Here is a 26,838-nt window from a genome sequence, read left to right as displayed (position 1 = left end):
TCACGTCCTTTGCAGTAGCCTCTGCTGCCGAGGTGACTGAGCTATATTTTGAGTAACACATGATGAAAAATGTGTGTTCCTCATGTCATAGTTGACAGCAGTTATAACAAGATGATTGTGTGAGTTTAGCCTCGCAATACAATGCCAGCAGCATGAAAACATAAACCTCCAAGTGCATACAAGACAGCTTTCATTGTGCAGGTTACAGGCTCTAGACAGAAAGCAACAGCAAGGGAACAAGACTGGCTATCAAATCTAAAGGAATGCCTTTCAACAAAGGAGTTAGTCTCCGCCACTTATTCCTGCAGCCAGTCTATTTGGCCTGAAGTGTTTTGGGTTGCTTGTAAATGCAGCTGCAGGCCATTGTGTCAGGCACACGCGAGGCCTGCTCTCAGGAACCTGCAGTCTTTTGTTATGCAGATACAGCAGGCAGCAGGCTTTGCTTTTTGTCAGAAGGAAAGCGAGAGAGAGAGAGAGAGAGAGAGAGGCAGAAGAGAGAAGGGGGAAGAGACGTTGTACTCAGCTGACCAACCCCGCTCCAACGTCACATACTAAATGAGACAAAACAAGGGAACAGCTAGATGCTGAATGCACTCTGCTGCAGCTTTTGTGTTCTCAAGAACCTTGCTGCCCATTTATGACAGCAAGTACTTAGCTACAACTGCTAAGCCCGGACAGCGTAGCAATGGCTCTTGTGTTGCAAGTCCATTGGTGATTACCTGGTAAAGCAGCTTTCTCTTTGATTATAAACTCGTTTGATCCCTTTTATAGTAACTGCTGTAGATCGGGATCACATCTGCCTGAATCGACTCAAGGGAGACAGAGTGGGACACTCCAGTGTTGAGGGAAAACTGTCTTTGTGCGCCACTTGCAATAGAAGAGATAGGTGGAACGGTTCAGTAGCTGGACAGCTCCCTGTCCTCGGTTGCTTGAGAGCATCTGTGTGTGTGTATGTATTTGTGTGTTTGCGTGTATGTTTGTGTGTGAGCGAGAGAGCTCCACACAAAGCTCTGGTCTCTCCTCACTGCATATCCTCCGGAAGACCAGCTCGTAGATCATGGCCAGCGTGCAACAAGGCGAGAAACAGCTCTTCGAAAAGTTCTGGAAGGGAACATTCAAGGCAGTGGCCACCCCCCGCCCAGAGAGCATCATCGTCGCCAGCATCACAGCCCGGAAGACTCTCACCAAGTAAGTGTGCATTTTCCCGTCTTTGAAAAAAAAGGTCAGAACGTTGTAGGCCACGAGTACATTGGCAGGCTGTTGTAGATTTAATTGACCATCTGCTATAGTTAGCACTCAGCTATGTACTGAAGCTGCTTGAGCACTCTGCCTATTGGAACTGCCTGTTGTTATCTTGATAAGCACAGTTTCCTTGTCCATTGTACAGCTTGTGGGAAGACTTAGACTAGAAGAGCAATGATACTCAGGGGGTGGCGATGAAAAACGTTAGTGGAGTCAGGGTGGAAGCTATCATCCTCATCGATAAGAACAAAGGATATCAAAAAAAGGCCAAGAGTATTTCACTCCTTCAATTCAAGCGGTGATATTTTTAGGAGAATAAAGTTCATCATTTATTCTTCTCAGACTGACCATATTTTTAATTTATAAAAGCTTTATTAGCCCTGAGGTCTTTGGGTTAAGTAAGAGTTTTATTGATAGCCACAGTCGGTCAGATTGTTTATTCTTGAAGGACAAGCTGGAGTTTAACAGATATTTGGGTGAAATCAAAAATAGGAAGTATGGCAACAACATGTGGCAAGTGTTATTCATGAACTGGATTTCATCAAAAGGTTTGAGGATTGAATGTCTTGCTGAATGGTTAAAAAAAAAGAAACTATATTTCAAACAGTTATGACTAGTTTGTTTTCATGGCTGTTCATGTATTGCAATCGAGGCCAATTAGACAGTGGAAAGGTGGTACTTCTGTATGAACTGGGATTCATCTGTGTGTTTAAACTACTGTATTGTACCAGGCTAACCAGCTGCGATGTACCAAGCTGTTTACAACGTGTCTCCAGTGACAACAACATATAACCATTCATTTCAAATCAAACATGACACAGTATGAAGTAATAGCAGACACAGTCAAGTGCACACCTTTTAAAGAAAAATGGGAAAGGTATAAAAAGACTATAACCCAAGAATGGGAAGCAACAAAATTTGCTTCCACTTACATTTCAGCTCATGTTGCACTGTTAGCTGAGTCTGGGTTATAAGACAGTCCTGATTACTGGCTGCTTTAATTCCCTTCCACTATAAGTACACGAGCGCTGGCAGAAAAAGCTTTCCGAGAAATAATGTACTGTTGTAAACAGTACTGCTAACACATTCACTTTGTCCATTATTTGGACTGGATTATAGGGAAGGTTCAGATCATAAAACAGAGCCTCTTCTGATTCCGTTTAAGATGGCCAGCAAGAAGTACTCATTAGAAAAATGATTACAGTGGGAATGGGTCTGTGTTCGGATTCTTGAGGCATACTTGAAGTTTACTCAAGAATCTTTAACTTAAAGGGAAACATCAGCATCTGGTTCAGCGTACCTCTAGACTAATATTCCTAATTAATAAATGTAATGATCAACTCGTGGAATATTTCTTAATATATATTCATTGCTATCAGAATTCCAAGAGCAATTCAAGCAGGGTAAATACTAAGTCAATTCCAATAAAGATGCATTCAGTGAATGCTCTATGTTGATCTTTCTTTTGTAGCACTGTATAATCAATACATTAGTTTGTATGTTTCTGTATGTGTGTGTACTCTCGTTCGTTGTGTTGCTATGTCACTGGAAGTTCATTTGAATCTGCCTGCAGACTCCCTGCAGCCCGCAGTTTGGTAATTAGTGCTGGCTGTCCAATCCCCCACTTATATATCTGACTTAACATTGTCACTGTATTCAGCACTGCTACAGCTGTCGGGTCTCCTATGCCATTGTATCTACAAGCTGTTTCCTACCAGCCTGGGTTCATTAAAAATTCAGCTTATTTTGTGAGAGGAGGCCTGGGCATACAGCAGATGGCTTGCAGACCGATACTAAGCCTGGCTTTTCTCCTCATCCTCAGCAGATGCTGTGTAACTTTGATTTTAAGGAAGACAGAGCTGCAGGACAGTTTAAAGGGAACTTTCACAAAAGTTTTTTTTTAAATGTGCATTGTGTATTGGACGGGAGGTGGTTGCTGATGGGGTTCTGAGCAGGCAGGAGTTAACACTATGGATTCAGAGAACTAAAATGAAAGGGAGTTATTATTATTAGCTTTCCTATTGTAGGAACACAATGTCCTCATGCATGTAATATACACTTGGTAATTGATGGATTTTGAAATTGTGTTCTTTGTTGAAATCTGCACATTTATTACTTCCTGAACAGATGACAAGTTGGTAGTATTTGGCACTTTGCTGAGGCATCCGTGAACAGATGTTATTAGTAACATCCTCATCCCTGCTACACAGTGACTAAGAAATGACAGATAGGACATTCTGTTTTTGTGAGATACTATGTATGTGTACTTTTTTTTAAAGGCAAACGGAGCAATGCTCGGAATACAATAAAGAAGCTGATTCCCATTTCCGGGCTACAGATTTAAGTGCCGCTACAGTTTTAGATCAGAAGTGGGGACAGAGGGATTGTTTATGCTGGCTTTGCCCCGGAATGCTTTTAGGCACAGATTGAAGTGTGAACCATTACTGCTGGCACGGTAACAAAAATCGTCCTTCCAACCACCAGATTTTTCACTGACACTGCAATTTAATGAGTTCTGAGGGTGATACCACACACTGTCCTTAACAAGGCTGTGCCGATGGAGGCTCTCCCGCGGTGCGGTGACTTGATGTCATTGTGCAGCTTGCCCATCCTGCATGAATCAAATCCTGAAACTGGCTTTGAACCGGTGCCTGAAGTGAGTCAGTCCCTCTTCGCTCCGCATACTTCCCAGAAGGGAAAACAGTTCAGGCCAGTACTCTTATTTCCCAGTTTTTAACTGGTGTTCCATTTTAAGGTATACAAGGCCAGTTCGGGCCAGTATCCTTATTTCCCAGCTTTTACTGTTTTTTTGTTTCTGGGTTGTGCCTGGAATGGTAACACTGGATCCTAGCGCACACTTAGCATGTTTGTTCAAAGGATTTGACTCTCCAGCTATTTCATATACACGCTTCTTTTAAATGGCTTGGTGCATCTGCTAAATTAATGAGAAGTGCAACTTCAAACAAGTCTAGCAAGCACCCATTCACTACCATCCGCAGCAAAATTGTATGATCCAACTTTCATTTAGGGGTGAAAATTACTTCCTAATCCTTCAGTCCTGGTGGAGCATCTAATCGTCTCAAAATCACCAAACTGACCTTGCACAGGTCGATCTGATTGAAAGCATAATGTTGCCATCTCTTAAAGATATTTATTTGTATTTCATAATTAAACGTGAATATAGCTGGCACTGTAATTTCACCAGAATCAATTTGCAATCCATACAGAATTTCACCAGAATACAATCTGCAATCCAAATGCAGCAGAGCTTGCATTTAAAAAATGTTCTATCTGTCTGGCCATCTTTTAATTTTCATTTTATTTTTCACTCACCGTGTAGTGTAAACAGAAAATGAGAAGTTGTTAGATGTTTGACAGCCTAACATGTGCCATTAACCATGACTCACTCAGAATTTCTTCACCTGTGAACTATCAGGCCACCTGCTTTTGCACACGTCAATCTGTGTCTCCTCATTCCGTAACCAATATATAATACTTATGTGCTCAAATACTAGTAAAACTAATCATATCAGCCCAAAGTACAGTATCATAATGACATGGTGACACACAACCAGTCTCAAAAAAATTTCCTGGGATGTGAAATTTTCAAAATTATTGATTTAAATGTTTCTTTTTCATTCACAACGCACTGAAGTCTGTGAGAAACATAGGGCATCAGTGAGAAGAGATCAAGGGTTACATTGACTTTGCCTTATCATAACCTAATTAGGAGTATGCCACTGATGAGTTATTTATTGTATCACAAGGACAGCTGAAATCTATATTTCAGTAAATGTTTGTATACATTGTCTCAGTTTTCCATAGTTCCAAGTCATTCCTTGAACTGTTTGCAGCCCTTCTTTTGGATACCTGTCTCCTGCTCTGTCTTCTGGGGGTTCACAAGTAATCACACTTTTAGACTCAAAATGCTGGATCTTCATCAAGTGTATTTCTAGCAGTTCTCCATGTAGCTGGGGGATCGATACATTGTTGCTCAGCACCTGACAGCCATAAATGTGGCACCCTGGATGTACATTTGCAGAACAATAAGCTCCTCTTTCTTGATGAATAATATAACTCCTCCTGCTCATTTTTTTTATTCATCCATGGGATGTGCACTTCGCTGGCTGGACCAGCATTTATTGCCCATCCTTAGTTGCCCTTGAGAAGGTGGTGGTGAGCTGCCTTCTTGAACCGCTGCAGTCCATGTGGTGTAGGTACACCCACTGTGCTGTTAGGGAGGGAGTTCCAGGATTTTGACCCAGCGACAGTGAAGGAACGATGATATCTGAGATTGCCATTGTCGTTTCCGGTGCCCAGGTCGATGCCGGGTGGTCTGTCTCATACCTTTCCTTGTAAAGCACATTGGGACATTTTGCTATGTTAAGTTGTTATAATCATGGAAGCAGCAACAATTATTCAATCATTATTACCATTACCGTTCTTCTCAACTGAGTTGCTGTGCCATGCATCACCCTCAACTTAGAGGATAGCAAAAAGAAAAGAATGATTTGCATTTATATGGTGCCTTTTAAAACCTCAAGATGTCCTAAGCTGCTTTACAGCCAATTAAGTATTATTGAAGTGCAGATATTGTTGTAAAGTAAGAAGTGCAGCAACAAATTCACCCAATTTCTCTCTCAAACAGCAATGAGATAATGACCACATCATGCGCTTTTTTAGTGGTGTTTGTTGAGGGACAAATATTGGCCAGGGCACTGAGGAAAGAGCCCCACTCTTCTTTGAAATAGTGCCACAATATATTTTATATGTACTTGAGAGGACAGAGAGAGCTTTGTTGTATGTCTCATTTGAAAGATGTGTACAATAAACCCTTAGCACTGCAGTAGGAGTGAAACAAAGTGTTCACACGCCTAGATAAATGCCACATTTGAATGTCCAATAGGCGATACATAAGAGCAGAGTATGTGTGATTTGCAGTCCCATATAGTCCCTTGGCATTAAAATAGTCTCATGTGTATCATAAACCTGCTAACTAAGAAAGTATTTTTTCAAAATTCCAGATTTTCAGTGTTACAAACAAATGGAAATAGTGAAAAATTGAATTTCAAAAAAACACTGGGCTGCATTTTAAGCGATAACCAATTGGCTGAATGTCTAGCTCAGTGACTAAGACAAACAGAATACTCAGTGGGTGGAATTTCATACCCAACCCTGAGCCAAGTTTGATGGCAGAAGCATTTGATCAAGTGGGAGGGTACCGGCTGAGGACCCCACCACATTCTTGCCTCTGCCCCGGTTATGTCCATGGTAGGAAGGCCCATGGACAACCCTTCTGTCCTGCCACAAATGGAGACTCTTAAGTGGGCAATGAATGCCCACACAAGGCCTTCATCCCACACCACTGGTATTCACCCAGCGACGGGTAGGTAACTCACCATACGGGAAGCCCAGAAAGTAAACCCTGTCGAAGCTGCTTGTGGTTTCCAGGGGGGTCCCTTGATCAAAGGCACTCAGTGTCTGCTTGAGGGGCCCAGCATTGAGAAGTGGGGGGCTGCTGAGATCCAATCCCCTGCCCTTGCTGCCGACCTTCATCCACCCTGTCCCTAGCCCCCACCACCAACCACATCCTGCCACCAGTCACCTATGCCTGTGTCCATTCTCAATCCTTGGCTTTGGGTGAGTGTAAAGCCGGCAGCAACCAGCACCTCTCAGTGGTATTGCTGAACAATGATGAGCTGCCTGCCTCTGATTGGCCAGCAGCTCCCAGCAGGTGTGACATCCAACTCCAGGGTCCTTGATCCCAGGGAAGGCCCTTCCCAGTTAAGTTTATTTGGTGGGTCTTCCCAAAAAGAGGCGAAGAGGGGCTCTCTCCAGCTCCCCTGCCGGAGGACAAATCCCCCATCGCCTCCAGAAAATACCGCCTTGTGTCTCCCTGTGAAATAGGAATTCAAATTCTACAAGCCAGACCAATCGTAACTTACTCATAACATAATCATAGATGAAAGTCGCCCTCCTTCACAGTAATAAAATGATCCCACCAGAAAGGCAGCAATTCCCTAAGTTATCCTAACTTGGATGTTATTTAATGTCCCACATGCTGCAGCATTCAGGACTATAGGATTAGGCAGGTTATGGACTTCGCCAAAACTCATATCCATGTAGTTTTGTAATTCCTGGCAGAGATGTGACCTAAGCGGATTGACTTAAAAGAAATCAGTTCCTATTTGTCATCAAGATAGAATGCCTCTCCACCTCATTAAGTGTCCTTTTCAGAGAGAAAGGCCAAATTCTCCTATCCAAAGCAACTCAAACCCATAGCAACTGGTTGAAAGCCAAGTCCTTAACTGCCAGAATGAAATAGGTGTGGACCTAAGCAACACTTGTTTTACTAACATAGAAAGACATTTGTCATAATTCATGGAGTCAGTCAGTTTGACACCATCTCTGGGTTTTAATCAGCAATTGCTTCATTTGTAGTACATAACAAGAGTTCTCATGTAAAAACAACTGCTTCAAAGTGTGTTTTCTCTGATGTTCAAAATGGGAACATTTTGTTTTCAGGAAGTGTTTGAGCTTTCCTTCCCACTCATTAATAATTTTCCCACTCCAACAGTTACATTTCTCAAAATGAAGAGTTCCCCCTAATCAACTGATTTTTAAATAAGAATTTGTTATCCCATATTTGGGAAAGTAATGTAAAATTCTGTCAAATATGATTTATGATTTATCACACATAATGATGGACAATTAGTAGTCTTATAAACACTCTATTGGTTCCTTCCTACTCTTATCCATTGTTGTACCATAAAGAGGCATTACCTTTGTGAAAGAATGTTTTGTACCTTTTTCATTTATACACAAAAATGTGAGATAATATAGATTGTGTCAAAACGCCTATCACTTGCACATCATGTTATTATGATGGTATGCACACAAGAAGAATTTTTGCAAATGACCACCAAGCGATAACTACAATTCTTTGGGCATGTACTTAGAAGAGAGAAACTAGAACATTTGATAGTGGCTGGTAAAATGAGGGTAGCAAAGCAAGGGGGAGACAAAGGAGGAAATATACTTATAGCTTAAGAAGCAGAACAGGTACAGGATTTGAAAGCAATGCCAAGATGATGGCCGTTATCAAAGACCGTAAAAGTTGGAGAGCCATGATCATCGATGTTGCAAAATATGGCACCTGAAGAAGCAGCACATATCTCCACTACTCGTTTACCTTCCCAAAGGAACAATTTGCCAAAACTTTAGTAAAACCAAAGACAAAAAAGGCCATTGACGCCCCCCACTAGTACTCTAACTCTCCCAGATTGCCATCCTACTACATCAATTCCTTAATGTTTAAAGTGGTCTGGCCCAAAGCACAGAGAATATTACTGTTACTAATTTATACCAATGATTCAGAAACTCAATGCAAGGTATATACAAGGTGGAATGACAAAACATAAGAAAGTAAGAGGCAGTTCAGGGGAGGTTTATGAGATTGATACCTGGTCGTCTTATGAGGAAAGGTTGGACAGATTGGGCTTGTTTCCACTGGAAGAGTGAGGGGGGACTTGATTGAAGTATATGAGATCCTGAACGGTCTTGACAATGTGGGTGTGGAAAGGATGTTTCCTCTTGTGGGTGAGTCCAGAATTAGGGGGCATTGTTTTAAAATTAGGGGTAAACCTTTTAGGACAGAGATGAGGAAAAACATTTTCTCTCAGAGGGTTGTGCGACTTTGGAACTCTCTGTCTCAGAAGGCGGTGGAGGCAGGGTCATTGAATGTCTTTAGGAGGTGGATAGATTCTTGTTAGGCAAGGGAATCAAAAGCTATTGGGGGTACTTCCAGGTCAACCATGATCTTATTGAATGGCGGAGCAGGCTTGAGGGGCCGAGTGGCCGACTCCTGCTCCTAATTCATATGTTTGTATGATCAATATCAGCTTCCTCTGGTTTTTCTAAAGAATCCTATCTTTATATTATCTGCAAATTTCTGTACCTCGAGGTCTGTATCCAAATCATTGAAATGCACAGTGAATGGAATCAGACCAGAACCAAGCTCTGTAGGACATCACTACCTGCTTCCAACCACTGTGCTTCCTCCCCCTAATTGCTTTTCTCTCATAATCCCCCATGTGGTACCCTACCAAAGCCTTTATTAAAGTCCAAGTACACACCATTTTCCCCCATCTACCATGTTACCTCCTCAAAGAATTGTATGCAGTTTGTCAAGCACGTGCATTCCTTTTGAAATCCAGATTGACTACATCTAACTTTTTGCTCTTTATCCAGATTTGATCCTGAAAGGCTTTAACATTTACTCTAATACTAATGTTAAACTACCGTGTTTTTTTTACTCATTCATGGGATGTGGACATTGCTGACTAGGCTAGCATTTATTGTCCATCCCTAATTACCCTTGAGAAGGTGGTGGTGAGCTACCTTCTTGGACCGCTGCAGTCCATGAAGTGTAGATACACCCACAGTGCTGTTAGGGATGGAGCTCCAGGTTTTTGACCCAGCGACAGTGAAGGAACGGCGATATATTTCCACGTCAGGGTGGTGAGTGACTTGGAGGGGAACTTCCAGGAGGTGGTATTTCCATGTGTCTGCTGCCCTTGTCTTTCTAGTGGGTTTGGAAGGTGCTGTCTAAGGAGCCTTAGTGAGTTCCTGCAGTGCAGCTTGTAGATGGTACACACTGCTGCTACTGTGCATCAGTGGTGGAGGGAGTGAATGTTTGTCGTTGGGGTGCCAATCAAGTTGGCTGCTTTGCCCTGGATGGTGTCAAGCTTCTTCAGTGTAGTTGGAGCTTCACTCATCCAGGCATGTGGAGAATAGTCCATCACACTCCTGACTTGTGCCTTGTAGATGGTGGACAGACTTTGGGGAGCAGGGAGGTGAGTTACTCATTGCAGGATTTCTAGCCTCTGACCTGCTCTTGTAGCCACAGTATTTATATGGCTAGCCCAGTTCAGATTCTGGTCAATGGTAACCCCCAGGAAGTTGATAGTGGGGGATTATGTGATGGTAATATCATTGAATGTCAAGGGTCGATGGTTAGACTCTCTCTTGTTGGAGATGGTCATTGCCTGGCACTTGTGTGGTGCGAATGTTACTGGCCACTTATCAGCCCAAGCCTGGATATTGTCCAGGTCTTGCTGCATTTCCTGAACTGCTTTCCTTGAGCTCAATCTACACTCAGTTGTGGGATTTTTTTTTAACCTAACCCACTGGGCGGAGTAGGGTCCGCTGAATTGACTTTGATTGGATGGGGTGTCAAAAGGGCAACAACCCCCAGAGCTACTACCTGCTTCCTGCTTGTTGGATTGAATTAAAATTGCCCCATGATTTCTGGGGCCTGAGCCAGATTGTGAAGTTTGCACCAGACTGGAAGGCGGGGAATTTTGAATCAGCAGCAGCAGCCAGCGACCCAAGAAAAGGGTCAGCTAAAATCAAGTGAAGAGAAAGAACAGTAACAGATGTGGCCCAATACAGGGTGTGAGTGTACAGTGTTGCATTAGAAGAAAAAATAAACAGCATAACTTTACGTGAATGTAGAAATAGTTAAATTGAAGGTCAAAAGAGATGTGTGGATATTAATAGGCTCAGCACTTAACATGTCACATCACTGTGGAGTAGTAATCAATGAAGCAAACAGAAGGCTGAGCTGTTTGGAGATAATCAGCAGAGCATAAATCAGAAGACGTTTCACTGAAATTGTATCATTTTGCAGATAATTTATAGCTTCCTGCATATCAGTGTTGGTAAAACCAAAGTCATTCTTTCTGACACCTGCAGCACTTATGTCTGTACCAATGGATCTATTTCCTTTATGTCACAGCTCTCCCTGACATACTGAGCTACCTCGCCTCCTTGTCCTCTATAGAACCACCTTTGAATCGGTTCTATTCACTTAGCTATTTAAGAAAAATAAGCAGATTACAGATATAACAATTAGATAGTACATGCTGACCTCACAATCCTCGCTAAGCAACAGTACCATCACAGCACCAACTGAGACACATGCCAGTAGAATCTAGTTAAATTTCTCCCATTCTATCCTGCCATATACCCTCAATATACCCTGTGTCACAGCTGCCCAATTAGTAAATTTGAGGTTGTTTTCCCCATATTACCCATTGCGTATTTTAAATCTACCAAGCACCATAACTGTCTATTCCATTTACTGTTGAACTATTTCTGTACTGAACGATTCTGTTCTTTTTTGTGTCAATGTCAAGCACTCTCATTCCATACATGACTTGAATCAGATGCAAAAGCTCCCCCTGTCTTGCTCTAACAATGTGCCTTCATTCATAACGCAGGGGAGTATCCCCAACATGTCGGTGTGTCGTCTTAATTTTCCACATCTGCCTTTTAAGGAAGACTGACAATTTCTACTAAAGTATTGCTTTTTAAATAGAGAGTAGGAATTTAAATAGAAATAAACTGAGATGGGCAATCACTCAAAGACAGATGGCAGAGAGGAACCTTTCACCCTGTCCATCTGGGTTGCATTCAAGTTTAGGCCCCTCGGGCGGATTGTTATGGTTTCTCCCGCCATGGGGGAGGGTTTTACGTTCTCGCCAAAGTCAATGGACTTTTGAACAGCTCGCCGCATTTTTTGGCCCCGCCCTCACTGCCATGGGGCTGTAAAATTTTTGCCCCAAATGTATAAAGGCAACAATGCTAAGATTTAAGCTGCAATTTTGAAATATTTTAAAAAAATATATATATAATATATATATACACTAAAGCTTAAAAATTGAGGCCAAAATATTGTCAAAGCCTTTTATTTGTGAGATGAATATTAAGGATAAAATCTAACCCAAAACACTGAAACAAACTGATTATAGATTCAGCAAAATTTGAATTTGTCTAATTCAATTTGATTTACTTGTGCTTTCAACAGCTTATTATTTTAGTAGTAAATGATGTCAGAGAATAAGTTAAAACTGAAGGCACTATATGCAATATTTGTGCTAGTTGGCTATTTTAAGGGCTTTCCTTCGTGTCATCTAGAAATGTAATTCCTGACAATCTATAATAGGCAGAAGTAAATGTGTTTGATCCTTGATAGTCTCGGGGAGGGAGTGTCTTCATTTCAGATTTGGCAATCTGGGGATACAGCACTCATTTTACTCCTTAGCAGTCTGGTCTTAATATGTACCCGGGTACTGCTAGTGGTCCTGCGAACGTTTGCCTCCAACTAGCTGGTAATCTGAAGCTAGTGTGCAACGCAAGTCCTTGACATCCATTGACAGCTTGTTTTTGAGTCCCTTGTAGCCTAGTGAAAATACGAGCGGAATTTAATCCAGGTGGTGTGGCTCTCACCCACCAGCTGGAGAGCAGGCAAGAGCACTGCGTTGCCTCCTTTGGGGAAGGCCTGCCGTATTAAATGCCAGTTAAGTGCACTTCCCTGGGATCAGGGACCCCAAATATCCCCACCTCCCCTCCCCGGAGAGCTGCTGGCCAATCATGCGCCCAGGATCAGCGAGAGACCCAGGCCACAGGTGACTGAATGTGGGCTGGGGTTGCAGGGGAGGGGTTGCCAGCTGTGAGTGGCATGGGGGATCAGAAGAAATGGCAGGTGGGTGGATCCCAGCAACCTCCCCACCCACCCCCCCCACCCCCCAACCTGATGCCTGATCCCTTGATCAGGCACTCAGTGTCTTTGAACTAGGGCCCGCCCCCTAGGTGCCCATAAGCAAACTCAACAGGGGTTTGCTTTTCAGTGCCAAGTACCCCACCCGCCATTGAGTGAATACAGTGGCAGGATGAGGCCCATCAGTGAGCACTAATTGGCAAGGGGATTATGTAATTGTGCAACCAGTGATATTTGCCATTTATGGAGCCTACGGTTCTATTTTAATGGAAAACAGAAGGGTTCCTGTGTATCCATTGTCATTAATGGTGAGCTCATGAACAAAAGAAATACATGGCGTTGATAAGTACATCTGCTGAGAAGGTGATTTCCTCAGTGGATCATTAATTAGGGAGAAAACTAGCATTCGAACATTTTTGTTTAAAAATATTCAAAATAAGGCAAAAGTAAAAAATTGTTATTTCATGTAGCACTTTCCCACTTCCACCACCAGACAATCATCCAATGGTGAATGAATTCCTCATAATGCCCCCTTCTTACACCTAGCTTTCTAATTCTTGACATTTGTCTCCCGCTATTAAAATTATTGCCACACTGAACAATTTCACAGGTCGTCTTTGTCAGACTCCTTCATAATCTTGAAAGCTTCACCCAGTTAATCTCAAACTCTCGCTTCCAAAGAAAATAGAGCTGAGCTTCCCTAGCCTTTCTTCATCACAGCACATTATTCTCATCACACCCATGATAATAAGATATTTCGGGGACACTACCACTGCAACAGTGTTCGAATGAGCCTGTAAATTAAATTGCCAAGGCTCATAGAGCTTTTTTGAAGGGCAGGATACCTTTTATAAATAACCTGAATGAGATTTTCTACAATCACAAACAGAATCACTGGCAAACACTGTCTGGTTTCTACCCTGTATTTGAATCCTCCCTGAGTTAACACTGGAAATCATTGACAAGAATAGGCTATAATTGCATTTCAAATTCAGGCAAGTAGAGTGCTTCAGGAGATGACGAATTTCACAGAGTTCTCAGCTTTATACTGCATCACTTTTGCAAGCAGACAGCTGCTGGGTACCTGTTACTGGTGAAGATAAATGGGGTCAAACTCTGAAATTTGATGTACAAGGTAATATGGCAGAAAGTCATATATCTACACTGATTTTATAGATCGTCAGACACTATAATCTCTTTCTGCTGTAAAAATATAAAACATATAAAAATTAAATTCCAAGCAATAACTCTACTGTATTGGGAATACCATAATATTCACTTACCATAACATATTTTAAAATTACTCCTTTTAAGCTCTATCTAAATGATAAGTCCATAATTCTAATTCAATGAGTTTTACAATGAAAAGTATTTACACATTTCTTCATTGCTGTTACATTAAACTTTATTTAAACAGTTTAGGATTGTAAAAGAAAATCGCCTATTCTCAAAAAGAGCCTGATCTTGAACATTGAGTCGAATGGTACAAGTTTACTCTGTGTTAATCATCTGCATAATTGTTCAAATAGTTTACGCAATGTTCTGATCTCAGCTCTGGCAGCAGTTGGAGCATTTCAATCAACCTGAGTACTCCTTAAGCTAGAAAGACAGTGGGGTATAATTTTGGCTTGGGAGTGGCGCAATGGGAGATAGCGAATTGCCAGCTCATTTCACACTCAGCCCAAATTTATTTTCTTATTTATCTGCCTGTCTTGCACATCTTCCAAAACCTAATTTATACTCCAGCAAAATCAGCCGGGCTACCTGTGGCTACACCACACAGGTTTTCCAGTAACTCATGTTGGAGAGTGCCCACGCATATGGGCACTGAGTCAGAATAGGTTGGGTCCAGCTATGATAACCTCCATCCCTACTTAAATTCACATGAGTGTGAGGTACTCAAGGGCAGCCACATCCATGTAACCATAGCTCCACAAACGTCAATACCTTCAGGTGAGGGGGTTGGGGGTGAGAAATTTGGTAAAAAGGTTAAAGGAATGGTCTCAGTTTATTGGAGGTGGATTTTAGGTTTGTCTGAACTTTCTCCTTGTTGTCTGCACACCTGTTTGCCAGTTTTTTTTGAGCTTGACCCCCCCTACCTCAGAATCTGGTGCTTAAACTCTGGTCTTCCCCAAACTCTGCATAGGATATTTGCTGTATACCTGCAACGTTAGAGCTCTGATATCTCAAACATTGTTTATCATGCAGCTTGGGTTTACTTATATTTTCACTCTCATTCCCAATTGCTTTCCCATCCCTTCCTTAGTGTTTCATTATTGTAGTCTGTCAATTACCATGTTACCCCTGAATTGTTGCCTCACATTGTCAAGTTCTTGTCAGTCGTTCATGGACCATGGTGTGCCTGACAGATTTGCTCCTATGACAAGTGTTTGTGCTGTTCACTGTGGGCTGCTGGTTCCAAAGGACTGTTGAGTCATTGTGTTTCAGTCTTTCATCTTTAGTTTGATTTCCACACTTTCGAGACCGCTGTTCATTTCAAAATCTTACATAAGAAAGTGAAATAATCACAGATCGTATATGTAAAACAATGGACGGAATTTTATTGAGGCATCAGGGTTCTCGCCTGCTGGCTGGAAGGCCAGCGAGAAACCTGTAACGCCTCTTTTTGGGGAGACTTGCTGAATCACAGGCCAATGAGGCTGCGTTGAGGCCAGCAGTGGGCCTTCCCCTGGAATCAAGACCCCCGAGGACAGAAATCTCAACTACTGAGATCTGCCAGTCAATCTGAGATCTGGGAAGACAGTGGCTGCTACAGGAAAAACACCTTCCGGAGTCCCGGAATCACGGAGCAGCCCAGATCACAGGTATGTAATGTGGGTCGGGGAGCGGTGTTCGTGGAGTGGGAGCCACGGGGAGAGAGGTGTAGTAGGTCAGCAGCAAGGGTGGGGTGTAGCTCTCAGAGGGCCCCCATTCTCAATATCGAGTCCCTCGAATCCCACTCTGTGCCTTTGATTGAGGGAGCCCAACTCCCCCCACCGGAGTTGATAAGCTGACCATGCACGCCCATGGCAATGACCAGCTTTCAGCTGGGTTAATACCAGTGGTGGTGGGATGAGGCCCTTTAGTGGTCATTAATTGGCCACTTAAGGGCCTCGATAGGCAGCAGGGCAGGATAGTCGGCCATGGGCCTTCCCGCCCAGAACCTCTGGACGGAGGAGGGAAGGCGACAGGATTCAGGTATGTCACCATCCCGTCTAACTACACGCCCTTCCTGCCTCCAAACTTGCCACCAAAGAGGATCCTGCCCAGTGAAACAAATGTATGCGCACAGGCTGGCTGCATCAGGATGGGGCCTTCCAATACACTGCAATCAAGTTGTTTTTGTTTATTCAAATGTGCATTCTAATTTGATGGAGCCTTGACATTAGTCAGTCAGAAATCATTTGCCAGATCCCAAATGTTAAGAGTAATACTTTGTAGATTACAATGCATAAGCTGAAATAACATTCAAGAAGCTCGACACCATCCAGGACAAAGCACATGACATTCAGCAACTTAAACATTCACGTGCTCTACCATCAACACACTTTCTGTCAACAGTGTGTATTATCTACAGAATGTACTGCAGCAGCTTGCCAAAGCTTCTTCGACAGCACATCCCAAACCTGCAAACTCGAAGGTCAAGGGCAGCAGGTGCATGGGAACACCACCACTTCCAAGTTCCTCTCCAAGGTCCATACTATCCATAATCGGACATACATGGTTGTTTCTTCATCATCTCTGGCCCAAAATCATGGTAATCCCTACCTAGCAGCACATAGACCTGCAACAGTTCAAGAAACAGGCACACCACCACCTTCTCAAGGGCAACTAGGGATAGGCACTTAATGCTGATCATGACACCCGAATTCCGGTCAGTTTAAAAAAATTGATAAATAAAACTGAGACATTACAAACCATGATTTTTGTCAAACAAGGCATTGCTCATAGCAAGTTGGATGACACGCTTTATCTAAGCTGACCTTTTATTTAAGGCCAGAAAATCTAATTGTTATAAAATAAACATAGGCTGAAGTTACTCAGAGCTTAACAGTCATTTGTTGAGGGAACATTGCATAATGAAATGCACTTGTGAGTTTCAGGTTGCAGCTCAGAATTGTGTAGTATTTTAAGGTTGAATTGCATCTTGAGTGAAGTGTGGCTTCTGCAGTGCAACATCTCAGCATTCTGATGTACTATTTATTTTTAACATACATCAACTGAGAGTTTACCATTCATTAAATAGAATCATCGTAAACACTTGCTGTGAATATTCTCCCCCAGATTTAATCTTCCATATTCCATTGTTTGTATGCATTTAATAATCACATGGTAAGATGATATAATCAGCTTTGTGGAAGGGGTAAGGGAGCCAAGTCCTCATGCAATGTAAAAGTGAAATGCTGCAGCCTTTCACTGATATGGATTAAGAGTTGTGCTTCAGTGGAACAACCACAGTTCTGATTACACAAGCAATAGGTCTATAAGAAAATCTCCGCCCTTTATGTCTTCGTACAGAGCAGAAAAATATACAGTTGTGCATTGATAACTTGTTTATATAAGAAAAATCCTTCAGATAAGCTCAACTGCAGTCTTGTATGGACACAGCTCCTTGACTGTAATCTGAATAATCAAAAAATGTTTTTAATTGACCAGCATCCCATTAAAAATTAATGCATTGATGGAGTCTTTGTATAATACTGGTAAACATCTGCAATATGGATAAAATCATATTCAATTCTTGAAAGGCTTCCTCAAAAACAAGGCCTGTGATCAAAAGTGTAAATGGTGGGTAATGGAAATAAAATTTAAAATGTAGGTCTAACAATCATCATAATAAGAGGCAAAAGCAATATGCCCTATTATTGAAAACAAGAGTAGTATGCTTAATACTTCAAAGACACATGGAGGGAAGATTTCCTCTGTGCAATATGTATAGTGAAATCTTTATAAATGGGTTGGCAATTTTGCTCCTTATAGTGCATAAAGGAAACCTTCCCATGATTCCTGGTTCAGGAGAATTGCTTGAAGTATGATGGATGCATGAATACTCTTTTAAGATTAGACCTTTAATCTAAGAGAGAGGGAGAGAGGGAGAGAGAGAGAGAGATTCACAAATAATAAAGATATTTATGCTGTGTGAAATGCAAAGGGCTGTTTGCTCTGGCTTGTGTTAACATAGGGCTGAATTCTCCGGTCGGCGAGCGGGGGCGGGGCCCGCTTGCTGACGCGTAAAATGGCGTGCGGTGACATCAGGCATGCGTCCTGACATCACCACACGTCATTTAGATTTCCAGTGGCTGCGCGCCCGCCGAACTGTCAAAGGCCGATTAATGCCTGTTAAAAACTAACTTGAGCAATTAAATGAGCTGCCTGTCCAGCCTTAAGGTTGGCGGGCAGGCGAAGAGCCCAGGCGGCCTTCGCATTTTTCATGAAACCTCATCCACGGGCGGGATGAGGTTTCATGAAATGTTTTAAAATTCAATAAAAATTTTTGAAATAATTCTTGGACATGTCCCAGCTCATGTGACAGTGTCACATGAGGGGACATGTTTTAAAAGTTTTTAATTACTTTATTTCAGTTTTTAAATATCAAACTGATCTCCCTAAGGCACCTCTGTGCCTCAGGGAGATTTCTGCACATTTTCACGAAAGAGCGCCGGCCCGACTTAGGGAATCCCCTGCCCCCACCCCCGCCACCCCTGCCCACACAGGGAGCGCCCAGCACTTCCGGGCAAGCATCATGCTGCTGGACGGGCCTTAATTGGCCCACCCACGTAAAATGGCAGCACGGCCCCGATCAAGTTCGCGCCCGCCACTGCCCACTCCCGCACAACCCCCCCACCCCCCCCACCCCCCCCCACCCCCCACCCAGAAGGCGAAAAATGTTTTCCCATAAGGTGAATGCAACAGCTCACTTTGAGAGCTGCAGCTGCAGTATGGTCAGTTGGAAGTTAAGGCTGGACGCTTTCTTGAAGCAGTTGGCAGCAGGTGGTCTGAGGTGGCACATAGTTTGCATGGTTGCTGACCTTCCTGCTCCTCGCACCACTTCCTTGCTGCTCAGACTTGGTATCATCTTCACTGTAGTCATTCGCCTGGGAACAATCTAGCAGATGGCACATTCCAGATTATACAAGATGATTCCCTGCATTGAGTCTGCAGAGACAGGCTAGTGACATTGCATTGTAAAACCACTGGCCCTGTGTTATGTGCAGCTTTTCCTTTTTTTTGCAACTACCGTTAACTCTTTCATGAAAAATGCCTGAATAAAAGATCTCCAGATTTAAGAGGCTGTAAATTTGGTGTGGAGACAATTCTTCTGAAGAAACTCACTGTCCAGTTACCGCTGTGTATTGTATGGAGAGAAGGTCAACATGTGAACTCACCAAAAGCAGCCATTGCTGAACAACTTCATTTACACTTCCCCAACAAGGAGGACAGCAGAGAGGGCTGTATAACAACATGCTTGGCTATTACAAAGCACAATATTCCATCCCCATTTAGAAAACAACTTGTAGATAAAAATGTAAAATGGTGCATATGTTCCCAGAATACAATATGACTAAAACAACATCAACAATATACCTGAAACTTAGCAGGTTGGGTTGCATATTTGTTTTTACTATAATCACAACCAAAAATTTGTCAAGAAGACATAATAATTTTCATAATGTTGTTGGAGTTTATTGTACAGCAGAGTAATAGTGAGGTCTGTGTCTATGTCTGTGTGTGTGTTTGTTTGGGACTTAATTGAATTAAAGACAGCTGGTCTTGAAGGCTTTGTTGTATCAGAAGATAAGCTAGGTTTGAAATGTTAAATAGGTAAACGTGGGGGAAATTTTAGAATCTGAGATACGAAGGGAACATTTGTGTTTTTAAATAAACCAGACTAGCTTGAATACAAAAGAAGAGGTGAATTTTTACACCTAACCAAGAGTAGGTAAGTATTTTATTTTTTCCAAAGATTAATGGTAAAATTGGTACTATGATAGATTTTTATTATTAGAGAGGTAAAGTCCAAAGGCATAGTGAAACAATGGGAATTTGCATCCAAAGGGCAAAATATGTATAAAGCAGAAAAGGCTGTGTGTAAGGGCAGGCATTCCAAGATCTAACACAAGTGTGAAAAGCCTGTAGCATCTAAGCCTCAAGCTGCTGTCTACAAGGAACCGAAGCTGAAAAAATCTCACTTTGAATTCGACTGTTCAGGGTATTCTTTGTTACTGTGCCTTGTTCATCTTACTGTTGCCTTAGTGGAGGTGTAACTAGAGGTTAGATTAATTAGGGGATTTAGGTGTTATCATAGTAGTAATTTGTAGATCTATGTATGTGCTTAAAATCATTTCTTCTATTAATAAAGGTTTAATTTAGTTTCATAAGAAACCTATAAGACTTGGTGGCCTTCTTTTTACTGAATTCAGAGCCCGCATCTTGAAATAAGTACAAATTGCAAATAGTTGTGGCTGCTGCTTCAAGTTTCCTTCTGGGATTTGGGCAGCTTGGCATTTACCATCCACCTGACATAATAACAGATATTGAGGGCTTATCCAGGATATATTTGATATTCCTTGATTGGTTTAGAGTTGGTGAATCTTAAGGTTATGAGTATGAGAAGCACTTTGAGTTCAGGAGTTGGTGGTGAGACTCCAACATGCCTTTGGCTGTTGCTAAGACTTGTCTGGGAGTTGAGTTTATAACCTTGGCTGGTTTACAAAAGGTAAATGAAGTTAAGTTAACGGAATTGGTGGTTAAGTTACAATTGGGATTACCTGCAGGGGTAAGGAAATCACTCGTAATTGAAGGTATAGCACAGCATTTGAAATTGGAAGGAATACCCGAGAGATCGAGTTCTCCAGGAGGTGGGTCATTGGAATGGGCTCAATTCAGTTGCAAATGAAAAATTGGAACCAGAGGGAGCAGAAAAAGAAAGGGCAGAAAAAGAAAGAGTATTTCAAAGGGAACAGGCAGAAAGGCAGGAGGGAGAAAGAAAACAGGAAAGGGAATTAGAAATGGTGAGGTTAGGAAAGGAGGAAAGAGAAAAAGAGAGAGAGAGAATTCCAGCTTAAAATGCTGGCATTTAAAAAAGAGACACCAGTAGGTGAGGAAGGACTTATGTCCAGATCAGAACCCAGTGGGGAGGTATTTAAATTTGTACAAGCTCTTCCAAAGTTTGAGGAAAGAGATGTTGAAGCATCCTTTATTTCATTTGAGAAGATAGCTTAACAGTTGAAATGGCCACAGGAAAACTGGACATTGTTGTTACAATCCAGGTTGGTGGGTAGAGCACATGAAGTTTATGCATCACTGTCAAAAAAAATGCCAGTGAACTATGATGTGGTTAAAAAACAAGATATTCTGGCTGCATATGAGTTGGTTCCTGAGGCATACAGGCAGAAACTTAAGAATATGAGAAAACAACCTGGGCAAACTTATATTGAGTTTGAGAGAGTAAAACAAAGTAATTTTGACCGGTGGATACTGGCATTAAAGATAGAGACAACATATGCAGCTCTTGGAGAGGTAATTCTTTTGGAAGAACTTAAAGATTCAATTCCTCTGGTAGGGTTAAAATGGTAAGACAAGCAGCAGAGACACCTTTTTTAATCAGAGAAGGATAGAAAGTGGGAAGGTGAAAGGGAGGTGGGTAGTCAAGGAAGAGAAAGAGTAGTTGGAAATTCCCAGGAAGTTTTTTCTCAAAATAAAAAGGAAGGTGCTGATGGTAGAGGTGACACTCAAAAATTGAGGTGTTTTCATTGTAATAAAGTTAGACACACAAAGTCAGTGTGCTGGAAATTACAGGGAAAATCTGTTGGAATTATAGGGGTGCAGAAAAGTACTGCAAGTAAAAGTGCTGTGGATTCTGAAGTTCAGGCACAGGGAAAAACAGTGGTTTGTATACAAGCAAAACAGGAAGAATCAGTGATAGGTAAAGAAGTGGGAATGTGTTCACAATTTACCCAAGAGAATTCTGAGGAGCAGGTTGCAGAAATGTTCATAGATTTTGTGTGTGAATGGAAAGTCTTTCCATGTGTACAGGGTGGAGTAGGTGAAGATGTTAAAATTTTAAGAGACACAGGGGCTAGTTAATCCTTAATGTTGTGGGATAGTGACATTTGTTGTTCAGAGGGAGTGTTGCAGGTGATAATAAGTGAGGTTCATGGACCTATTCCATTGTGGAAGGTAAATTTAGAGTAAGTGGAAAACAGTTGAGGTGATTGTTGGAGTAGTGGAAAAATTGCCCATTGCAGGGTTTCAATTAGTTCTGGGTAATGATATAGCTGGATCACAGATGTGGGTGATGCCTATGGTAGTTGAGCAGCCTAGAGAAGTGTTTAATACAGCAGTGTTGCAGAGAGAGCATCCTAGATTGTTTCCAGATTGTGTGCTAACAAGATCACAGGCTCATAAGTTGAAACAAGAAGAACAGGAAGGTCAAAGGCAGAGAGAAGGTGTGGAAATCCAATTGGCTGACACTGTTTGATAAGATTATTCAGGAAGAAAGACTGGAAGACAACGCAGCTGAGGTGTCTAACTCAAGGTAGATTTACAGGGTTCACAAATAAAACAGTTCTATCAGACAGCTTACTCAGAAATACAGGCAAAATGTACTCCAGAATGGTATTAGCTTAAGGGTAATGTTTTAATGAGAAAATTGAGGCCTTATCATGCTTCAGCAAATGAAAGCTGGAGGGAGGTGCATCAGATTGTAATACCATTTGAAAGTAGAAATGAGATTCTGAGGATAGCTCATGAAATTCCAATGGGGGGACATTTAGGAATTAGAAAGGCACAGACCCCACTATTACTCTACCTTACAATAAATTCCAATAAAATTATGAAAATTATGATATCTTCCTGACAACTTATATGACTAAAATTACCAGAGTAATTTACACGTAATTAAAATTTGTTTTTCTTTAACACCAGAATGTGTTCAACAAAACCACCAACATTTGACAAGAAGTAATGAAAGGAATAATTTTTTTTCTTCTTCCTTCCTACATATTTTTAATTAACCTATCTGTCTTCTTTCTCATTCTATCTGGATATTTCCTTCCATTTCCATTTGCTTGACTCTGTTCTCTCAACATCTTTGACTGTGTCAAACCTGAACCTTGACTTTGACTACTGACTCCACTTAATGGTTGGGACTGTGACATCGATTGATTTGTCTTAATCAAATACCTTTCTCACTCTGCTCTACCGGTGGATTCAGTAATACCAGCAAACTTTCAGTTTCTTTTTTACTTTCCCTTGATTTCTGGTTTTCATGTTGGACTGTAGGTGGAATTTGGACTATAGGAGGCTTTTCATGCTCTCCTTTGGTCAGGTTTCCTCTTGCAAGAAAATGATCTACATGACACTGATGGAGTCTCACTAGATATGTGAATGCACCTAGTCTTTTATAACAACTTTAATTCCATACTTCTAATCACCTCAGTAGTTTTTCACCATGACCTTCTGACCAACAGTCTCTAAGTTTCATGACTCATGCATCATGGTGCAGTTTCACTTTTCTCTTGTTTTGCTATTGACATCAGGCTCAAGCAAGCTAACCCTTGTTCTTAGAGCTTGTTTAAACACTAACTCATAATCTGAGCAAACTATTGTAAACTGTAGGATTATTCTGTAAGAGAACAAAAGATTGTCCAGCCTGTGTCAAATAGAAACATGGAAATTACTGCCTAACTTGTCACATAGTAAAAACCCCTGCAAAGACCTCTTCACAATCTGTAACTTCTTTCTGCAACACCATTTGGTGCTAGGTGATAGGGTGGTATTAGAGTGTGTTTGACTTAATTTTTACTCAGACATATGTCAAACTCTTCTGACATAGACTGTCGACCATTATCTGACACAAACACCTCTGGCAGTCCAGAAATTGCAAACCAACTTCTCATACTTCAATATTTTTGGCACCTGTTGTAGTGGGCATTGACTCCACATTTAGGCACTTGCTATGACTATTGAACATAACAAAATACCTTTTCCCTTCCACCTCAAAAAAATTGACATAGGCCAGAATATAACGCTCGTCAGGCGGGCGTGCACCCAACCCGACCGAGTATAAAACGACGCATGATGATGTTGGGTAAGGGTCCCGACGCCATCACGCACTCACGCGATATTTCAGTCGGCAGGCGCGTGCCGGAGTCGGCAGCACGCTCTCCGACAATTAAAAGGCCTATTAAAACCGTTAAAGTTATAATTGAAAGAAATTTTTCGCAGGTGAAAAGGCCAAGCGGCCTTTGCATTTTTTTAGGAAACCTCATCCACGGGCGGGATGAGGTTTCCAACAGCAATTAAAGATAAAATTAAAATTTTTACATTTCATTAACAACATGACCCTGCTCATGTGACCGAATCACATGAAGGGACACGTTGTACCTCAGGGAGCTTTTCTAGCGCGCATCCCCGGCGCGTGCGCGAACTTGTGCTCGCCCTCCTCCCCCCACCGCCCCCCCCCCAACATACACAGGCAGCGCTAAGCGCTGCTGCACGTGTTTCGCGCTGGGAGGGCCTTAATTGGCCTTTCAGTGTGAAATCGCAGCCCGCCCTCGATCGTGGGTGGCGGTTAGCTTTCCAACCACCCCCACCCGCCCAGGCCAAGCCCGCCTAACGGGAAAAATCCTCCCCATACACTCGTTCGCACAGTTTTATTCTCTTTAACCATGAATGAAAGGAACATTGATAGGATCATTGCTAAACCCGTGACACACTTCACAACTTTTCTCCAAATTTTCAATGTCTTTATCTACCTTTGGATACCAAAAATAGCTACTGCTTTCATATGGAGTATCCCTGTGTGTACTTGATGAAGTTCCCCTAATAACCTCTCTCTAAGCCTTGGTGGAATAATAACTCTGAAACACCATAGAGACAGATTTCAGTTCACTTCCACGTGTGAAATGCCCCTGCAATTTCACATCATCACACTCTTTAGGCCAGCCATTCATAACATAATTGAGCACTTTTCTAAGCGCCACATCCTTGCAGGTTTCTTCACTAATTTCTCTGGCATCATTTATGTATACAAAATAATTCACAGATATTTTCAATGGCTACAAATGGATCAGTCTTTGCAGGAAATCACAAAAGAACACCCGCATTTGCATGATCTGCTGACTTATGATATTCAGTATCATGCTGATGGCTAATTTTATCATTTAGTCCTTGCTCAAAGACCACTTTGTGCTCTCTTAGCACTTCCTCAATATCAGACATATCGGCCGCAGTTTTCCAGCCCCTCACACCAGCTGTACCTTCCGGTCCTGCCGAGCTGAATGGGGGTTTCAATGGCTTGCCAGCCCACCACAGGGCAGCCCACCACAGAGAGCTGGAAGATTTCGCCCACTCTTACCAATCCCTACTTTAAATAATTCAGCCCAGTTTAACCGCATTATCTTAAGCCAATTCCTTCCCTTGAAGGAGACTTTATTCCCTCCTACTGCTACCAATGACAAGAAAAAGGATTCACCATCGAAATCCACTCCAACACTAATGTCACCTAACACTGGAATAATGTTATTGGAGTTGCTAGGCAGTTTCACACCCATTTTGCAGAAGGGAATATGACTTCGGGATTTCTTGTACTTTCCCTTTGAGATAATTACACTGCTGCAGCTGTATCAATGATGAAAGTAAGTTGTGAATCTTTGACATTCATTTCTACTGTGGGTGGTGGAATTACATCTTCAACCCTATTACTCACGTCTTCAATATGTGGTTTTTCTTGCTGTCTGACTGAGTACAACTCTTGGTCTTCCTGCTCAACAACATCAACTTCTGCTTTCATATCTATCGTATGCTTATTGGAGGGCTTCCAGGCTCTTGAACTAACTTTAGATCTACCATGACCTTGACCCGGTGATTTACTGTGTCCCCAAGTGTTACTATTTCTTCTACTACTCCTGCTAGCCGCCTGGATATGACTGACTTTCCCACAGGCGTAGCACTTTGATTGGAAATGGGGCATTTAACTGATTGTTGGCTACCATAGCAACGGTAGAATCTAAATTTCCGACTTTGAGACTGTGAACTTGGTTGCTGTGGCCGAGATCTTTCTGAAATCTGCTGGACCTCTCCTCCCAGCTCAGGAAAATAACTCCCTTGCAATTTGTAACTATCTCTACAATTTCCATGGCTGTAGCCTCATCGCAGGTTTCGCTTGGTCTGGATGTTATTGTTCTTTAGGGCACCTAGGAACATATCTCTAAGGCTAATTTCTAAGTTTGCGCCATACCCACAGTGACGAGAGAGTTTCTTTAATTTGAGAATGTAATCTGCAACACTCTCACTTGGCAACTGCTTCTTTTCATGCAATGTAACTTTCAGTGCAAAGTCATTCTTAGTCACGGCATGATATGCCATAATACAATTCCAGAATTTCATTAATTTCATCATCTTCCAAGGTACTTGGGTCTGATGGGCAACACTGGTTAAAACCTACATCTAAAGCACCTGGCCCTATCATGCTGAGGAAAGCCATATACTTTATCCTCAGTGCCTATTTCTTCACCTTCAGCCAACTGAAAAATCTTCGTTCTTATATCAGTTGTCTTTCTTAAGGTTGAATTCCCCCGTTGTCCCCAAATATGCCTTCAGTGCCATTTTTCAAAAACTATCTTATACTCTAATGTTCACAGTAGGTACACAGTCCATGTAAACCTATGGCAATCTGTGGTCAGACACATCACACTCTGAAACCAAATGGCAGATGCCACCGCAACCAGATGCTATGGATCTCTCCTCAACTCCCACCAGACACTTGTCACACCATGAGCCAACCAGTCTCACTGCACTCCATCTTCCACACATGGGTTTCCAACCTCCACTCTCCAAGAACCCACCTTGGAATCTTCTCCAAATCTGACGCTTTCTCTCAGATGCCTTCCGCAAGGGTTCATCTCCAGGGTTTCAAACTCTCCTTCCCTGGGTCACCACATGCATTCAAACTATCTTCCACACACTCTCTGTCACCGACTTAGCCGTCAACAGTACACCATTGTTTCACATGCCCATAACAAAGAGTT

At 42.1% G+C, this 26,838-nt stretch overlaps 1 protein-coding gene across 1 annotated transcript in view; it reads left to right on the top strand.

The window, feature by feature from the left end:
* The first annotated feature begins 637 nt into the window (after window positions 1–637).
* srrm4 (serine/arginine repetitive matrix 4) overlaps window positions 638–26,838 on the top strand; it is a 363,549-nt gene continuing 337,348 nt past the window's right edge. Inside the window, exon 1 of the mRNA XM_078554655.1 lies at window positions 638–1,188. Coding sequence (XP_078410781.1) covers window positions 1,058–1,188 — 131 coding nt within the window. The 5' untranslated portion in view covers window positions 638–1,057. The remainder of the gene's footprint in view (window positions 1,189–26,838) is intronic.

The sequence above is a fragment of the Cetorhinus maximus genome, chromosome 12 (assembly GCF_964194155.1).
Source record: "Cetorhinus maximus chromosome 12, sCetMax3.hap1.1, whole genome shotgun sequence".
In the NCBI taxonomy this organism is placed as follows: domain Eukaryota; kingdom Metazoa; phylum Chordata; class Chondrichthyes; order Lamniformes; family Cetorhinidae; genus Cetorhinus; species Cetorhinus maximus.
This window is presented reverse-complemented; position numbering and strand designations above follow the sequence as displayed.